Source organism: Triticum urartu, chromosome 7A, assembly GCF_056163025.1.
Source record: "Triticum urartu cultivar PI428250 chromosome 7A, HENAU_Tu73, whole genome shotgun sequence".
Lineage (NCBI taxonomy): Eukaryota > Viridiplantae > Streptophyta > Magnoliopsida > Poales > Poaceae > Triticum > Triticum urartu.
In genome coordinates this window covers 549474177-549489702 of record NC_141879.1, presented here as the reverse complement: position 1 = coordinate 549489702, position 15526 = coordinate 549474177, and the positions used below count along the sequence as shown (strand labels likewise).

Below are 15526 nucleotides of genomic sequence, written 5' to 3'. Positions count from 1 at the left end.
GAGATAGGGTTTGTTTCATATGAAGAAAACATGCAAATTACAGAATATTTATTGGTCTTTCACTGTTTCTTTAGCAAATGAGTCTAAGTTGAAGCTCTTGACATGATCATACTATATATATATATATATATATATATATATATATATATATAGTGTTACTGTTCATCAACCAGGGTGCAGAATAAGTTATTCTTCACCCGAGGTAATCTTACGATCATTTCATAATTAAATTACATTTCGAATTCAAATAGTTACATTCCTATTGATTCACTACGTAAAATTTGACATAAGAAAATAAAAATATAGGTCATAAGACAAGAAAATTTGCAGTTTATGTGTATTTTAGACTATGTTTTTATGTTTGTAATTTTACATAACATAAAATATTTTTTACGGCGATTATATATTTTCTTACGGTCCCTTTTTGCGTCGGAAATAAGATAAAACTTACGGAATGTAAATTTACCTTGCATTGATGGTAAAATAGAGGGGGTGAAGAATAACTATGCCTCACCCAGGGTGACGAATAGCGCGTATATATTTCATTTTTGGTTTTATATTGAGAGCTGCTTTAAGTTTTGTAGATATGGATAATAACAACGACATTCACACGATGTGGCAGCAACAACAACGACATCCACAAGGAGCTTGGAAGAGGAGCAGTGGCAGCAACTAGAGGCACCGCCGGCGATGAACAGTGCTGCGACTTTTTCTTACATCTCGAAAAATGTATAAAATGTACTGGTGGATGAACTATATCTATATATTTTAATAGACTCAATTACACTGATGGTGCTAGAACTTGACGCAAATGATCACTTTGGTGCTAGAAGTTGTGGCATATGTCAAAATGGTGCAAAAACTTGGCTTTGACGAACAAATACAATGCTTATCTCATTTTGCATATGAAACTGGCGCTGACTAAGCGTGTGGGGCCCGCTATCAGCCACTGGACCAGAAGAAATGGGTGTGTGGCTTGTTTTTTTTCAGAAACACCCTTGAAATATAATTTCTTTTACAAAAAAAAAACCTGTTGGTGGGGGAGAGGTACCATTTTTTTCCAGCTCTATGAACAATGGGTCCTATCTATCAGGTGAGAGTGAAAATTAACAAAACGTGTAACCCATGGGTCTAGAACCCACAACCAAAAGTAAGTAGCAAGCTCCCACTCAATCACTCACGTTCCCATGTACGCAATGGATAACAAACGTATATGTATTTAACATCGAAGCATGTGAAATTTAAACGGGCTACAGATACTGCGACCCATTTTACATCAGTTTGTTTTTTTCTATTTTATTTGTAAAAAGTATGTAAATTATAATCTCAGTGCAAAAATAAAGTTCAAATGTTATCGGTGATGCAAAAAAATTTGTCATGGTCATTAGAGATTATGAAAAAATTTCTTCCGCTGCAACGTTAGATATATTTCTTACCTAATCTAGGGAGTGGATGTATTTACTTATTCATTATTCAAAATGTTATATACTTTGTTCATGTAAATATTTATTTTGCATTCTACTCTAAAGCTTAGGAAATGGTTGGCAATAGTTATTGTGTCGAGGGTTCTTCTCCCTAGATTCTTATTGATATGTAAGGGCATACAGATGTATCAATTATTTAGATGTTTTTTTTTTTGAGATTTTGAACTTCAGGAGTGAGGGTGTCTTTAGCCATGCTTATTGGATAAGGTTAGGTCCATGTGCTATTTTTTAAAACTCCCGTTGCAACGGACGGGTATGTTTACTATGCTATAAAAAACACTAATCTGCTTAACCTTATTATCGATGTTTATTAAAGTTAGATATATAAAATGATGCATAATAAAACATGAAGCCGGTTGTGTCCCTTTTTCGCCCGGTGCAACACACATAGATGCGTAACATGCTTTAGATGATAGATAGGGTTAATTCAGACTATATAAAAATCAGTGTTGGGATATCGAAGTTATGTGACAAAATAATGGACTTTTGTTCCAAGTAACAAAATGGATAATTGAATTTTGTTGTGCTAAATTTTCATAGTCTAATTTTTAAAATATTTCATAGTCTAATTTTTAAAATATCTTTAAGACATTAATACATGGTTTTTTCGTTATTTTATTTTATATGTTGTGTTTTTAGACGCAAAGATATTTTTTTCCCGTTGTAAGGCACGGGCATATTTCCTAATTATATATATATAAAGAAAAAAAACTAACCAGCGGTGTCACTGTTGCGTTCTATCCGCCCGCGGCCCGCGCAAGCACATGGCGGCGACCTCGCCGACGAGCGCGAGCCTAACCTAGCGGCATCCCTCAGGCTCAAGCATGTCTCCGCCGTCGTCGCTTCCGTGCTCCTGCTACTCGATAGCGCTCTTCGCTGTCCTGCGGAAGGGGAGCGGCGAGGGCGTGGTCCAGGGCAAGAAGGACACCCGCGGGAGGCAAAGCCCGGATGCTGGGAGGAAGGAGGGAGGAATTGCTTTTGTCCCCCCCCCCCTCTCCGCGCTCATCGACACGGCGTTCGATATTCGATCTTGACCATACTGGTAACTGAAGCACCTTTCTTGCTTAACGTTCTTCTCAGATACATGCAAGCCTTCCCTTCAACTTAGATCTCAATTGCTTACCTAAGTTTACGGTGACAGAAATTCTGTCAATGGCAGCAAGATTTGCAGTCTGGAAAACTCTCTGTTCAGTATTCCTTAAAAAAAAGAACTCTCTGTTCAGGATTCAAGAGTGTTTCTGTTTGCTGTTGGATGTTGGGGAGAAGTTCTCTATTCATCTTCAATTCGGCGTCCAATCTGTGCAATGCAATGCGCCACTGCTTAATGTTAATCATGATTCATCTCTCAAACAGAACGTGGGAGATGTAGATTCAGCCGTGAATAATTCAGCCAGAGATCTGACCAGAATTTAGTGTCTTCCCCATTTCTCAGTGTGCACAATAATTTTGGATTCAGAATGAAAACACTATAGCTGTATTATCCCACTTCTATGTGTGGGCTGAAACCATATACAATTTTATGGTGACAAAAGGGTACAACGTTTGCGCAAAAAAGAGAGGGTACAATGCATATTTGCTTACAAGAAATCAAGAAAAGCAGAAACAGACCATTACTCTAGCAGAATTACAGTTGTTTTGTCGGGTCATTTCCACATGTGGAATCCCCATCTCAACACAATTACAATTGCTAGCCCAAGACCAACTCCTGCTCCCACAAAAAGAAACAAGATAACATCAATGTGTGATCTCTTGTTTGAAGATGGCCCGACCTCAATGGTTTTGTTGTCGCATGGTATGAACAACTGGGACCCACATAGACCTGGGTTTCCAAGGAAAGACTCGCCTGGAAATGTTGAGAAGTGAGGTGAGTCTGGTATCCTTCCCACCAACATGTTGTAGGATAGATTTAGCACTTGCAGGAAGTCTATGGATGCAAGCTCTTGTGGGATCCCCCCAGTGAGCTCATTCCAGGAAAGGTCCAATGCTTCCAGTTGTTCCAAACCACCAAACTGAGACGGGATGGGCCCTGTAAATGTGTTGTGGGACATGTTAAGGCCCCGCAAAAGAACAAGCTTCCCGATTCCTTCAGGAATGCTGCCTTGCAATGCATTGTCAGAAAAATCTATGATGACAAGTGCATTGGAAATCTTAGTAATTGTGATGTCAAGGGCCCCTTTGATTGTGAGTGTAACTGTAAATTGATATGCTAAGCTTTGATCTTCCATAATAACTGATGTTTCACTGTCAGGCTTGATGGTCATAGACTTGAAGCTCGTCAACCATTGGTCTTGCAGTGGACCAGAGAAATTGTTTGATGCTAGCTCAACAATTCGTAGCCCACGGAATCCACACTTGTTCGCTTTTCCTCCAACATGTCCAAAGAAGTTGTTAGACTTGAGGACAAGGACCTGAAGCTTAGGAAGTGTGCTGAGCCAACAGGGGAAGGAGTCGAAGATGTGATTGTTTCCGACATCAAGCATTTCCAAATTTTTGCAAGCAGCAAGAGATCTGGGTAGTTGGCCGCTGATGCTATTGTTACTTACATCTACAAACTCAAGACTGCAGCTCTTACTATTGTTGTGTGATACTGGAAACTCACCGTGAAACATATTTGCTCTTAAGCTCAGTACCCTTAGCATATTGGCTTCTTCTATGAGGCAAAGAGGTATTGAGCCACTTAAGTTATTGTACGAGAGATCAAGGATCTGCAAGCTCTTTGCTGCACAACATAGAGATGGTAAGATCACTCCTGAAAGGTTGTTTCTGGAGGCCTTGATAACATAGGCGCGATGAAGATAGTCAACGGAACTTGGTTCGATGAAGGAGAAGTTGTTATTTGAGTAGTCAAGGACCAGACTATAGCTTCTAGGTACTAGTATGGCCCCTTTGAACAAGTTGAAGCTGAGATCTAAAGAGTATAACCAAGTGAAGGGAAGGACGGTGTGAAACAGTTCTGCATGAATAAGCAGGTTGCGTGAAAGATTCAGTACTTGAAGGTCGTCCCAAGGTTCCCATACCCATTTGGGTATAGCCCCTGAGATCTGGTTATCAGAGAAGTCCAGTACTTTAACATCATATAGGTATCTCAATGCGCTAGGAAATGCAGAAAGCTTGCATGATGCTAGCAGTAAATGGCGTATCTGAGGTAAGGAGTCAGATGAAAAATTTCCATTTCCATCAACAACAACCAACCGATTATTGGAAAGATCCAAGTATTCAAGGTAGGTTAGATTCCAGAATGGGCTGAGTTCCACTTGGCCTGCAAAGCTGTTTGAGCGAAACACCATGGTTTCCAGTTGAGAAGAGTTCGCGATGCATGACGGTATGGCCCCTGAGAAGTTGCAATTATTCAATACTAAGGTTTGTAAGTAGTTGAAACTGCATAATAGATAAGGAGGGATGGGCCCAGATAAGCCGCAGTTTGAGAACTCAAGCACTGTCAGGAACCTGAGGTTTGAAATCCAAGATGGCATAGAACCCAGGAGGCCAAACCCTGAAACAGCTAGTACATTCAGAGACTGAAGTTTGCTCATCGAAGAAGGCAACTCCCCAGTAAGGCCAGTTGCAGCAAGATCCAGTGACTCCAAGGATTCAAGGTTGCTGACGGAACTTGGTATGTTGCCCGAGAAGTTGGTCTTCCTGACAACCAAGTTCCTCAAACTGCTATCTGTTGGGATATTTGGCAAATTACCACAGAGCCTAGTGTTGTTTCTGACATCAAGAGTGTCTAGTCTTTTGTGCTGCAAGATTCTTGGGGGGAACCATCCCTCGAAATCATTAGAGGAAAGTTGGAGAACGCTCAAGAAAGGCAGGTCCGCAAGGGAGTCTGGAACCGAGCCTTTCAAGTTATTGTACCGCAAGTCGATCTCGTAGAGAGACGGAATTCGAGAAAGTGATGCACAAATGGAACCCGACAGTGAGCAAAAGGGTAAGCTGAGGACCTGGAGTTTAGGAGCATACTCTACTAGAGCATCACACCACTCTGTTCCCATGTTGGACAGGTCGACGTACCCAAGCCGGAGCTCCCTCAGATTGCTAAGGTTTGCGAGGAAGCTCGGAAGGTTTGGTATCCGAAACTCTGGCATGACGAGGGCATCTGTTCCAATCACATAGCCATCGTTGTGATACTCGACGATTTCGACGCTGAAAGTGGTTGATAAGTCGAGCGAGAGCAGGTTCTTGAGCCGCCCAATGGACGCCGGAACCTGGCCTGCGATCTCCGTGTCGGAGAGGTTGAGATGGGTGAGCTGAGTGAGCCGCTCAAACCCGGTGGCCGGAAGTGGTGTGCCGTTGAAGTCGTTGGAGCTAAGGTTGAGGTACTTCAGAGAGGTGAGCTCGAAAAGCGACCGGCCGAGGCCGTGACGGAGCAGGTTGTCCATGCGGGCCAGGTCGAGCGAGGTGACGCGGCCGTCTCCGGCATCGCAGCCGAAGCCGTACCAGGCGCAGCAGTCGGTGCCGGACTGCCACGAGGTGAAGCGGTTACTGTCGAATGCGAAGTCCCGCCTGAACCTGAGGAGCGCCGAGGCTTGGCTTGGGAGGCATGGGGCTGGGGCGGTGGTTCGGCTGCTGTTGCTGTGAGTGTGTGAGGCAGAGGTGAGGGGCGAGCGGAGAACTTGTGCGTGTAGGAGGAGGACGTGCAGCAGTAGAAGTTTGCTGGAGCTAGCTATGGGAGCCATTGTTAGCACACAGTTCGTTCAGTTTGACATGGCTCATATATGGAGTAGACCGGACGTTCTCTCTCTTCGGGTATACCGTCTTCCCGAGGGCACGGCCGGACCGGCGTGTTGGCAAGGTAAGGCTCCGACTCCAGTTGTGTGGATATAAATCCCTGTTGGCCGGACCGTGGCCGTCACGCATCGGGCATGGCCATCCATAAGCTCCAACCTCAACGAGACTCCGACTCCAGCTGCGTGGATATGTAACATGGTCGCCATTAACAGTACACATTTTCCCCCCATGGTACAGAAGAACGTACGAGGGACTCTACTGCCAACGTCTTATTCAAAGTTAAACCGCTGGTCATGCTAGACCTTGACCCTTGAGTGGAGTGGCACGTACAAAGGCCAACGAGAGAACCTACCTTGTGGCAACACCACTAGCACTGCATTTATTTGAAACACAGCAAATCTGAACTGAACATGGTAGGCTTGTTCTTCATCTTTTCAGGCTTGCACGGTTGCTGGTTTTTGCTTCTTTCTTATAAAAAAAAGGTTGACTTACTATACGTGTGCACGGATGTAAGCGAACAAAGGGAATGCTGTGTCTTACAAATGAAGTGCAATCTAAGGGTGCATGATCAACACAAAATATCACATAAAGTTGAGCTGCACACAAGGTACCACTACAAAGATTGACATGACAAGAAGCATTGTCTTTCAGAAACAGCAGAAAAGGCAGCATCAAGTTTTCTGTAGTCATCAGCCATGCAACTCAGATCAATAGCATCACATCCATGAAAAAAAAGTGTCAATGGCGATTTTGAGCCATGTGCATGTATGTTAAATGTAGTGTAATCTTCTCCCAGGTGAATTATGCATCGCATGGGAAGATAGCGACGTGTTTCTTTTGGTTCACCGTCCGCAGAACATAGTTCAAAATCAAAACCAACACTATAGGATTCTACTGTGTGAAAAAGACGAGGGCAGCAAACACGCATGCTATGTTCATTCCAACTAAACCAGAGCGAGCGAATATAGATCCAAGGGGAAGCAATGTTTGCCTGCCATGTGACATGCCAATGAGTGATTCCATGTAATTTCAACTGTAGTGGGACGTGAAACAATCGGATGCCTCGCATCGGCCTTAGTTCCGGTGACTGACACGCATCTAATCAGGCCTTATGCCACCCTCTTCTAGCAAAAACTGATACACCCCAAGTAGCAGCAGCTCATTTCCCTCCGAGCATATGATTTCAACAATCTCAAGCTGTTCACATGTAAATGATCTATCCTCCAGCTCGCCGATGATTGCAGACACAACCCCATTGTGATATCGTGGCTGGCACTTAAAAGAGAACAGTTTTATCTTTACTGTGCATGCACAAACTTTCATTTTTAAGGATAAATGCAATGGAGGAGACGTTATATACCTCGTTTAGTTTAAGAGTTAGCTTCTTCAGATTAGGCGAGTTCTGAAGGAAGACTATCAGCGCATATAAGTCCGCATGCACGCACCAACTATCAAGAGTCAGGTTTGTAAGATTGTTGAATGTTGGGCACCATCCGTGATTATTTTTCACCTCCAGCTGCAAATAATTCAAATGATAAAACACAACATAAACCCATGCCATATTCTTCAATTTCTTTTTTCTGCTTCAACCAAACTTGCCAAAAATATAGGGAGGGAGTTAACAAAATGTGATTACATTTCTGAATGGTTGCCGTTGAAAATCTTAGAACTACAGCTCTGGAGCAAATTGGATATGAGAAAAAAAATCACAGCACAAACAGAGATCATGTTAACAAAATAACCATATTAGACAATGATATACTTATTTTTGTTCCTCGATAGAGCCATGGAGCACATGTAATTGAAACAACATGGTTGCTTCACATGATAATATGTTGCATTGGTCCAATCTGTTTGTAGGAGTTAGCAATAATGGTTTCAGCAATTGCTGAGGCCCTTCACATTAGTATATGTTGAAGCTACATTATAACTCAGTTATTGTACTAGTTTTATATGATGAGAAAACAAAGATACTCTGGTCAACAATTTGATGAATCAACAAATGAGCATATGAAATGGAATGAGTGGAGACCAGACAGCACTGGTCATCCTATCAAGAGGTTTGATTTGCACTTATGCTATGTAATGAATCATCTAGTATAACTTGGAAGGGCTAAGGCAGAAAAAAAACATGCTTAGGTTGCAGATTTTGGTATGGATAAATATCTCAAGATCAATGTAATCTACAAAAAACCAAGAAGCATACCTGTCTATCCCCACAATATAAATCCAAACTTCTAACACCAGAGAGGCCCCCGAGAAACTGCCTGATACCATCAGCATCACAAGTTGTGATATCTCCTTCTGAAAGCAATACTGATGCAGTCTCTAGGGACGATGCTTCCGTGCCTTAAGGCACCTACCTTTGTGTCTATAACAGGTGACTGGCCCACATGTCAATAACTCAAAGGCAGGTGTCTTTAAGACACCGAAGCTGTGTCCGTTCTTTAGTATAGGTAGCCTAGCCCCGGAAGGACACTCTTGGACGGACAAAGAAATGAGGCTTGGAGCAGAAGTAGAGACTTGGGCAGCGTGCTCAGATGAGAATGAGAACACGATAGTATCAGAGAGGATCAAAACCTTGAGTGTGTCGGAGAAAATGTCAAGGTCCTTAATGTCGCAGATCGATAGGAAGAGATATTCCAATGCTGGGCAGCCTTTTCGGAGGTGGTCAAAGAAACCTCGGATTAGTTGAGCATTGGTAATGTGCAGTCTTTTCTGTTGAATATATGGTTTTGTGCATGTATATTGTATAGCCTGGCTCACCTCCTAGTCATTGTATAGTTGAGTTGTGGCTCATCTTGTACTTCATATATACGTGCGCTTTGCACCGATCAATACATCGTGAAGCATTGCCAAACTCTCGTTTCCAACATGGTATTAGACCTAATATCCTAACCCTAACCCTGTGCCGCCGCCGCCGCCGCCCAACACCACGGCCGCCGACACCCCCCGCCGCCGTCGCCGCCGCGTACCCCACGCCGCCGCAACCGCCGCCCCGTGTGCGCCGCCGCCCCGCTTCCGCCCCCAACCCGCCGCGCCACCCTTCGGCCGTGCCGCCTCCCATCCGCCGCGCCGCTTCTCGCGTGACGCCGCCGCCCTCGTCTCCCCATGGCCTCCCCTGGCTCCTCCGGCACCACCCGCAGCCGCCGCACCAATCCGTTCGAAGGCCCCGATCCCGTCGTCATCCGCGACCTCAACATCCTCGCTCGGGTTCCCGTCGTCCTCGACCAACTCACCTCCACCTACTATGCATGGAAGACGTACTTCTTCCTTGTGCTCCGGGAGTACAACATCCGGGATCACATCGATGGCACCATGGATTCCCGCTTCATGGAGGACGATGAGGAGTGGATGTCCATCGACGCCACCCTCATACGTTGGTTCTACACCACCGTCTCGAAGGACCTCTTCCACACGGTGGTCTCCGCCGACGATGATGCTCACGCCATTTGGACCAAGCTCAACGGCCTCTTCACCGACAACACGCTCCAATGCAAGGTTTTCTTGCACGGCGAGTTTTTTGGGTGCCAGCAGCTTGACTCGTCTGTCGATGATTACTGCATGCACCTCAAGAAGCTTATTGACGAGTTCTGTGACCTTGGTGAGAAGGTCTCCGACGAGCTCCTCCTCAGCACCCTCATCGCCGGCCTGAGCGACGAGTTCGGGAACGCCGCCTCCAACACCCCCCTCATCACCAACCCGATGTTCCCCAAGATCGTCGCCTACCTGAAGTTGGAGGAGAAGCGGATGCGGATGTCACGCGCCCGGGCCACCTGATGAAGATATGTACCTGAAGGAAATATGCCCTAGAGGCAATAATAAAGTTATTATTTATTTCCTTATATCATGATAAATGTTTATTATTCATGCTAGAATTGTATTAACCAGAAACATAATACATGTGTGGATACATAGACAAACAGAGTGTCACTAGTATGCCTCTACTTAACTAGCTCGTTGATAAAAAATGGTTGTGTTTCCTAACCATAGACATGAGTTGTCATTTGATTAACGGAATCACATCATTAGGAGAATGATGTGATTGACTTGACCCATTCCGTTAGCTTAGCACTTGATCATTTAGTTTGTTGCTATTACTTTCTTCATGACTTATACATGTTCCTATGACTATGAGATTATGCAACTCCCGTTTACCGGAGGAACACTTTGTGTGCCACCAAATGTCACAACGTAACTGAGTGATTATAAAGGTGCTCTACAGGTGTCTCCGAAGGTACTTGTTAGGTTGGCGTATTTCGAGATTAGGATTTGTCACTCTGATTGTCGGAGAGGTATCTCTGGGCCCACTCGGTAATGCACATCACTATAAGCCTTGCAAGCATTGTAACTAATGAGTTAGTTGCGGGATGATGTGTTACGGAATGAGTAAAGAGACTTGCCGGTAACGAGATTGAACTAGGTATTGAGATATCGACGATTGAATCTCGGGCAAGTAACATACCGATGACAAAGGGAACAACGTATGTAGTTATGCGGTCTGACCGATAAAGATCTTTGTAGAATATGTAGGAGCCAATATGAGCATCCAGGTTCCGCTATTGGTTATTGACAGGAGACGTGTCTCGGTCATGTCTACATAGTTCTCGAACCCGTAGGATCCGCACGCTTAACGCTACGATGATAGTTATATTATGAGTTTATATGTTTTGATGTACCGAAGGAGTTCGGAGTCCCGGATGAGATCGGGGACATGACGAGGAGTCTCGAAATGGTCGAGACGTAAAGATCGATATATTAGACGACTATATTCAGACTTCGGAAAGGTTCCGAGTGATTCGGGTATTTTTCGGAGTAGCGGAGAGTTACGACAATTCGCCGGGGAGTATATGGGCCTTATTGGGCCATACGGGAATAGAGGAGATACGCCAAAAGGAAGGAGGCCTGCGCCCCCCCTCTGGTCCGAATTGGACAAGGGGTGCAGCCCCCCTTTTCCTTCTCCCTCTCCTCCTCTTTCCTTCACTCCTACTCCAACAAGGAAAGGAGGAGTCCTACTCCCGGTGGGAGTAGGACTCCCCCCTTAGCGCGCCCTCCTCCTAGGTCGGCCGCCTCCCCCCTTGCTCCTTTATATACAGGGGCAGGGGGCACCTCTAGACACACAAGTTGATCAAGTTGATCGTCTCTTAGCCGTGTGCGGTGCCCCCCTCCACCATAGTCCACCTCGATAATACTGTAGCGGTGCTTAGGCGAAGCCCTGCGTCGGTAGAACATCAACATCGTCACCACGCCGTCGTGCTGACAAAACTCTCCCTCAACACTCGGCTGGATCGGAGTTAGAGGGACATCATCGGGCTGAACGTGTGCTGAACTCGGAGGTGCCGTGCGTTTGGTACTTGATCGGTCGGATCGTGAAGACGTACGACTACATCAACCGCTTTGTGCTAACGCTTCCGCTTTCGGTGTACGAGGGTACGTGGACAACACTCTCCCTCTCGTTGATATGCATCACCATGATCTTGCGTGTGCATAAGAATTTTTTTGAATTACTACGTTCCCCAACAGTGGTATCAGAGCCAGGTTTTATGCGTTGATGTTATATGCACGAGTAGAACACAAGTGAGTTGTGGGCGATATAAGTCATACTGCTTACCAGCATGTCATATTTTGGTTCGGCGGTATTGTTGGATGAAGCGGCCCGGACCGACATTACGCGTACGCTTACACGAGACTGGTTCTACCGACGTGCTTTGCACACAGGTGGCTGGCGGGTGTCAGTTTCTCCAACTTTAGTTGAACCAAGTGTGGCTGTGCCCGGTCCTTGCGAAGGTTAAAACAGCATCAACTTGACAAACTATCGTTGTGGTTTTGATGCGTAGGTAAGAACGGTTCTTGCTAAGCCCGTAGCAGCCACTTAAAACTTGCAACAACAAAGTAGAGGACGTCTAACTTGTTTTTGCAGGGCATGTTGTGATGTGATATGGTCAAGACATGATGCTAAATTTTGTTGTATGAGATGATCATGTTTTGTAACCGAGTTATCGGCAACTGGCAGGAGCCATATGGTTGTCGCTTTATTGTATGCAATGCAATCTCCCTGTAATGCTTTACTTTATCACTAAGCGGTAGCGATAGTCATGGAAGCATAAGATTAGCGAGACGACAACGATGCTAAGATGGAGATCAAGGTGTCGCGCCGGTGACGATGGTGATCATGAAGGTGCTTCGGAGATGGAGATCACAAGCACAAGATGATGATGGCCATATCATATCACTTATATTGATTGCATGTGATGTTTATCTTTTATGCATCTTATCTTGCTTTGAGTGACGGTAGCATTATAAGATGATCTCTCACTAAATTTCAAGATAAAAGTGTTCTCCCTGAGTATGCACCGTTGCCAAAGTTCGTCGTGCCCAGACACCACGTGATGATCGGGTGTGATAAGCTCTACGTCCATCTACAACGGGTGCAAGCTAGTTTTTGCACACGCAGAATACTTAGGTTAAACTTGACGAGCCTAGCATATGCAGATATGGCTTCGGAACACTGAGACCGAAAGGTCGAGCGTGAATCATGTAGTAGATATGATCAACATATTGATGTTCACCATTGAAAGCTACTCCATTTCACGTGATGATCGGCTATGGTTTAGTTGATTTGGATCACGTGATCACTTAGAAGATTAGAGGGATGTCTTTCTAAGTGGGAGTTCTTAAGTAATATGATTAATTGAACTTAAATTTATCATGAACTTAGTCCTGGTAGTATTAGCATATCTATGTTATAGATCAATAGCTCGCGTTTAGCTCCCTTGTTTTATTTTTGATATGTTCCTAGAGAAAACTAAGTTGAAAGATGTTAGTAGCAATGATGCGGATTGGATCCGTGATATGAGGTTTATCCTCATTGCTGCACAGAATAATTATGTCCTTGATGCACCGCTAGGTGACAGACCTATTGCAGGAGCAGATGCAGACGTTGTGAACGTTTGGCTAGCTCAATATGATGACTACTTGATAGTTTAGTGCACCATGCTTAACGGCTTAGAATCGGGGCTTCAAAGACGTTTTGAACGCCATGGAGCATATAAGATGTTCCAAGAGTTGAAATTGGTATTTCATACTCATGCCCGTATCGAGAGGTATGAGACCTCTGACAGTACTTTGCCTACAATATGGAGGAGAATAGCTCAACCAGTGAGCATGTGCTCAGATTGTCTGAGTACTACAATTGCTTGAATCAAGTGGGAGTTAATCTTCCAGATAAGAGAGTAATTAACAAAGTTCTCTAGTCACTATCACCGAGTTACTAGAACTTAGTGATGAACTATAATATGCAAGGGATGACAAAAGTAACTCCCAAGCTCTTCGTGATGCTGAAATCGACGAAGGTAGAAATCAAGAAAAGCATCAAGTGTTGATGGTTGACAAAGACCACTAGTTTCAAGAAAAGGGCAAAGGGAAGAAGGGGAACTTCAAGAAGAACGACAAGCAAGTTTTTGCTCAATTGAAGAAGCCCAACTCTGGACCTAAGCCTGAGACTGAGTGCTTCTACTGCAAAGGGACTGGTCACTAGAAGCGGAACTGCCCCAAGTATTTGGCGGATAAGAAGGATGGCGAGGTGAACAAAGGTATATTAGATATACATGTTATTGATTTGTACTTTACTAGTGTTTATAGCAACCCCTCGGTATTTGATACTAGTTCAGTTGCTAAGAATAGTAACTCGAAACGGGAGTTGCAGAATGAACAGAGACTAGTTAAGGGTGAAGTGACGATGTGTATTGGAAATGGTTCCAAGATTGATATGATCATCATCGCACACTCCCTATACTTTCGGGATTAGTGTTAAACCTAAAATAAATGTTATTTAGTGTTTGCGTTGAGCATGAATATGATTGGATCATGTTTATTGCAATACGGTTATTCATGTAAGTTAGAGAATAATTGTTGTTCTGTTTACATGAATAAAACCTTCTATGGTCATACACCCAATGAAAATGGTTTGTTGGATCTCGATCATGGTGATACACATTTTCATAATATTGAAGCCAAAAGATGCAAAGTTAATAATGATAGTGCAAATTATTTGTGGCACTGCCGTTTAGGTCATATCGGTATAAAGTGCATGAAGAAACTCCATACTGATGGACTTTTGGAACCACTTGATTATGAATCACTTGATACTTGCGAACCGTGCCTCATGGGCAAGATGACTAAAATGCCGTTCTCCGGAACTATGGAGCGAGCAACAGATTTGTTGGAAATTATACATACAGATGTGTGTGGTCCGATGAATATTGAGGCTCGCGGCGGGTATCATTATTTTCTGATCTTCACAGATGATTTGAGCAGATATGAGTATATCTACTTGATGAAACACAAGTCTGAAACATTTGAAAAGTTCAAAGAATTTCAGAGTGAAGTGTAGAATCGTAACAAAAATAAAAGTTTCTACGATATGATCGCAGAAGAAAAATATTTGAGTTACGAGTTTGGCCTTCAGTTAAAATAATGTGAAATAGTTTCACTACTCACGCCAGCTGGAACACCACAGTGTAATGGTGTGTCCGAACGTCGTAACCGTACTTTATTAGATATGGTGCGATCTATGATGTCTCTTACCAATTTACCACTATCATTTTGGGGTTATGCATTAGAGATAGCTACATTCACGTTAAATAGGGCACCATCTAAATCCGTGGAGATGACACCGTATGAACTATGGTTTGGCGATAAACCTAAGCTGTCGTTTCTTAAAGTTTGGGACTGCGATGCTTATGTGAAAAAGTTTCAACATGATAAGCTCGAACCCAAATCGGAGAAGTAAATCTTCATAGGATACCCAAAACAAACTGTTGGGTACACCTTCTATCACAGATCCGAAGGCAAGATATTCGTTGTTGAGAATGGATCCTTTCTAGAGAAGGAGTTTCTCTCGAAAGAAGTGAGTGGGAGGAAAGTGGAACTTGATAAGGTAATTGTACCTTCTCCCGAATTGAAAAATAGTTCATCACAGAAATCAGTTCCGGTGATGTCTACACCAACAAGAGAGGAACTTAATAATGATGATCATGAAACTTCAGATCAAGTTACTACAGAACTTCGTAGCTCAACCAGAGTGGTACGGTAATCTTGTTCTGGAGGTCATGTTACTTGACCATGACGAACCTACGAACTATGAGGAAGCGATGATGAGCCCAGATTCCACAAAATGGTTTAAGGCCATGAAACCTGAGATGGGATCCATGTATAAGAACAAAGTATGGACTTTGATTGACTTGCCCGATGATTGGTGAGCCATTGAGATTAAATGGATCTTCAAGAGGAAGACGGACGCTGGTAGTAGTGTT

General features: G+C 43.8%; 1 protein-coding gene and 1 pseudogene across 1 annotated transcript; both read right to left on the bottom strand.

The window, feature by feature from the left end:
- Window positions 1-3127: 3127 nt before the first annotated feature.
- Window positions 3128-6160, bottom strand: LOC147960378 (uncharacterized). The gene is made up of 2 exons (XM_087533307.1): window positions 3304-6160; window positions 3128-3189 (listed from the first exon to the last, which is right to left on the bottom strand). Exons 1-2 carry the CDS (start codon window positions 6158-6160, stop codon window positions 3128-3130), a joined length of 2919 nt encoding a protein of 972 aa, XP_087389433.1.
- Window positions 6161-7286: 1126 nt separating this feature from the next.
- Window positions 7287-15526, bottom strand: part of LOC125519030 (putative F-box/FBD/LRR-repeat protein At1g78760) — a 103822-nt pseudogene continuing 95582 nt past the window's right edge.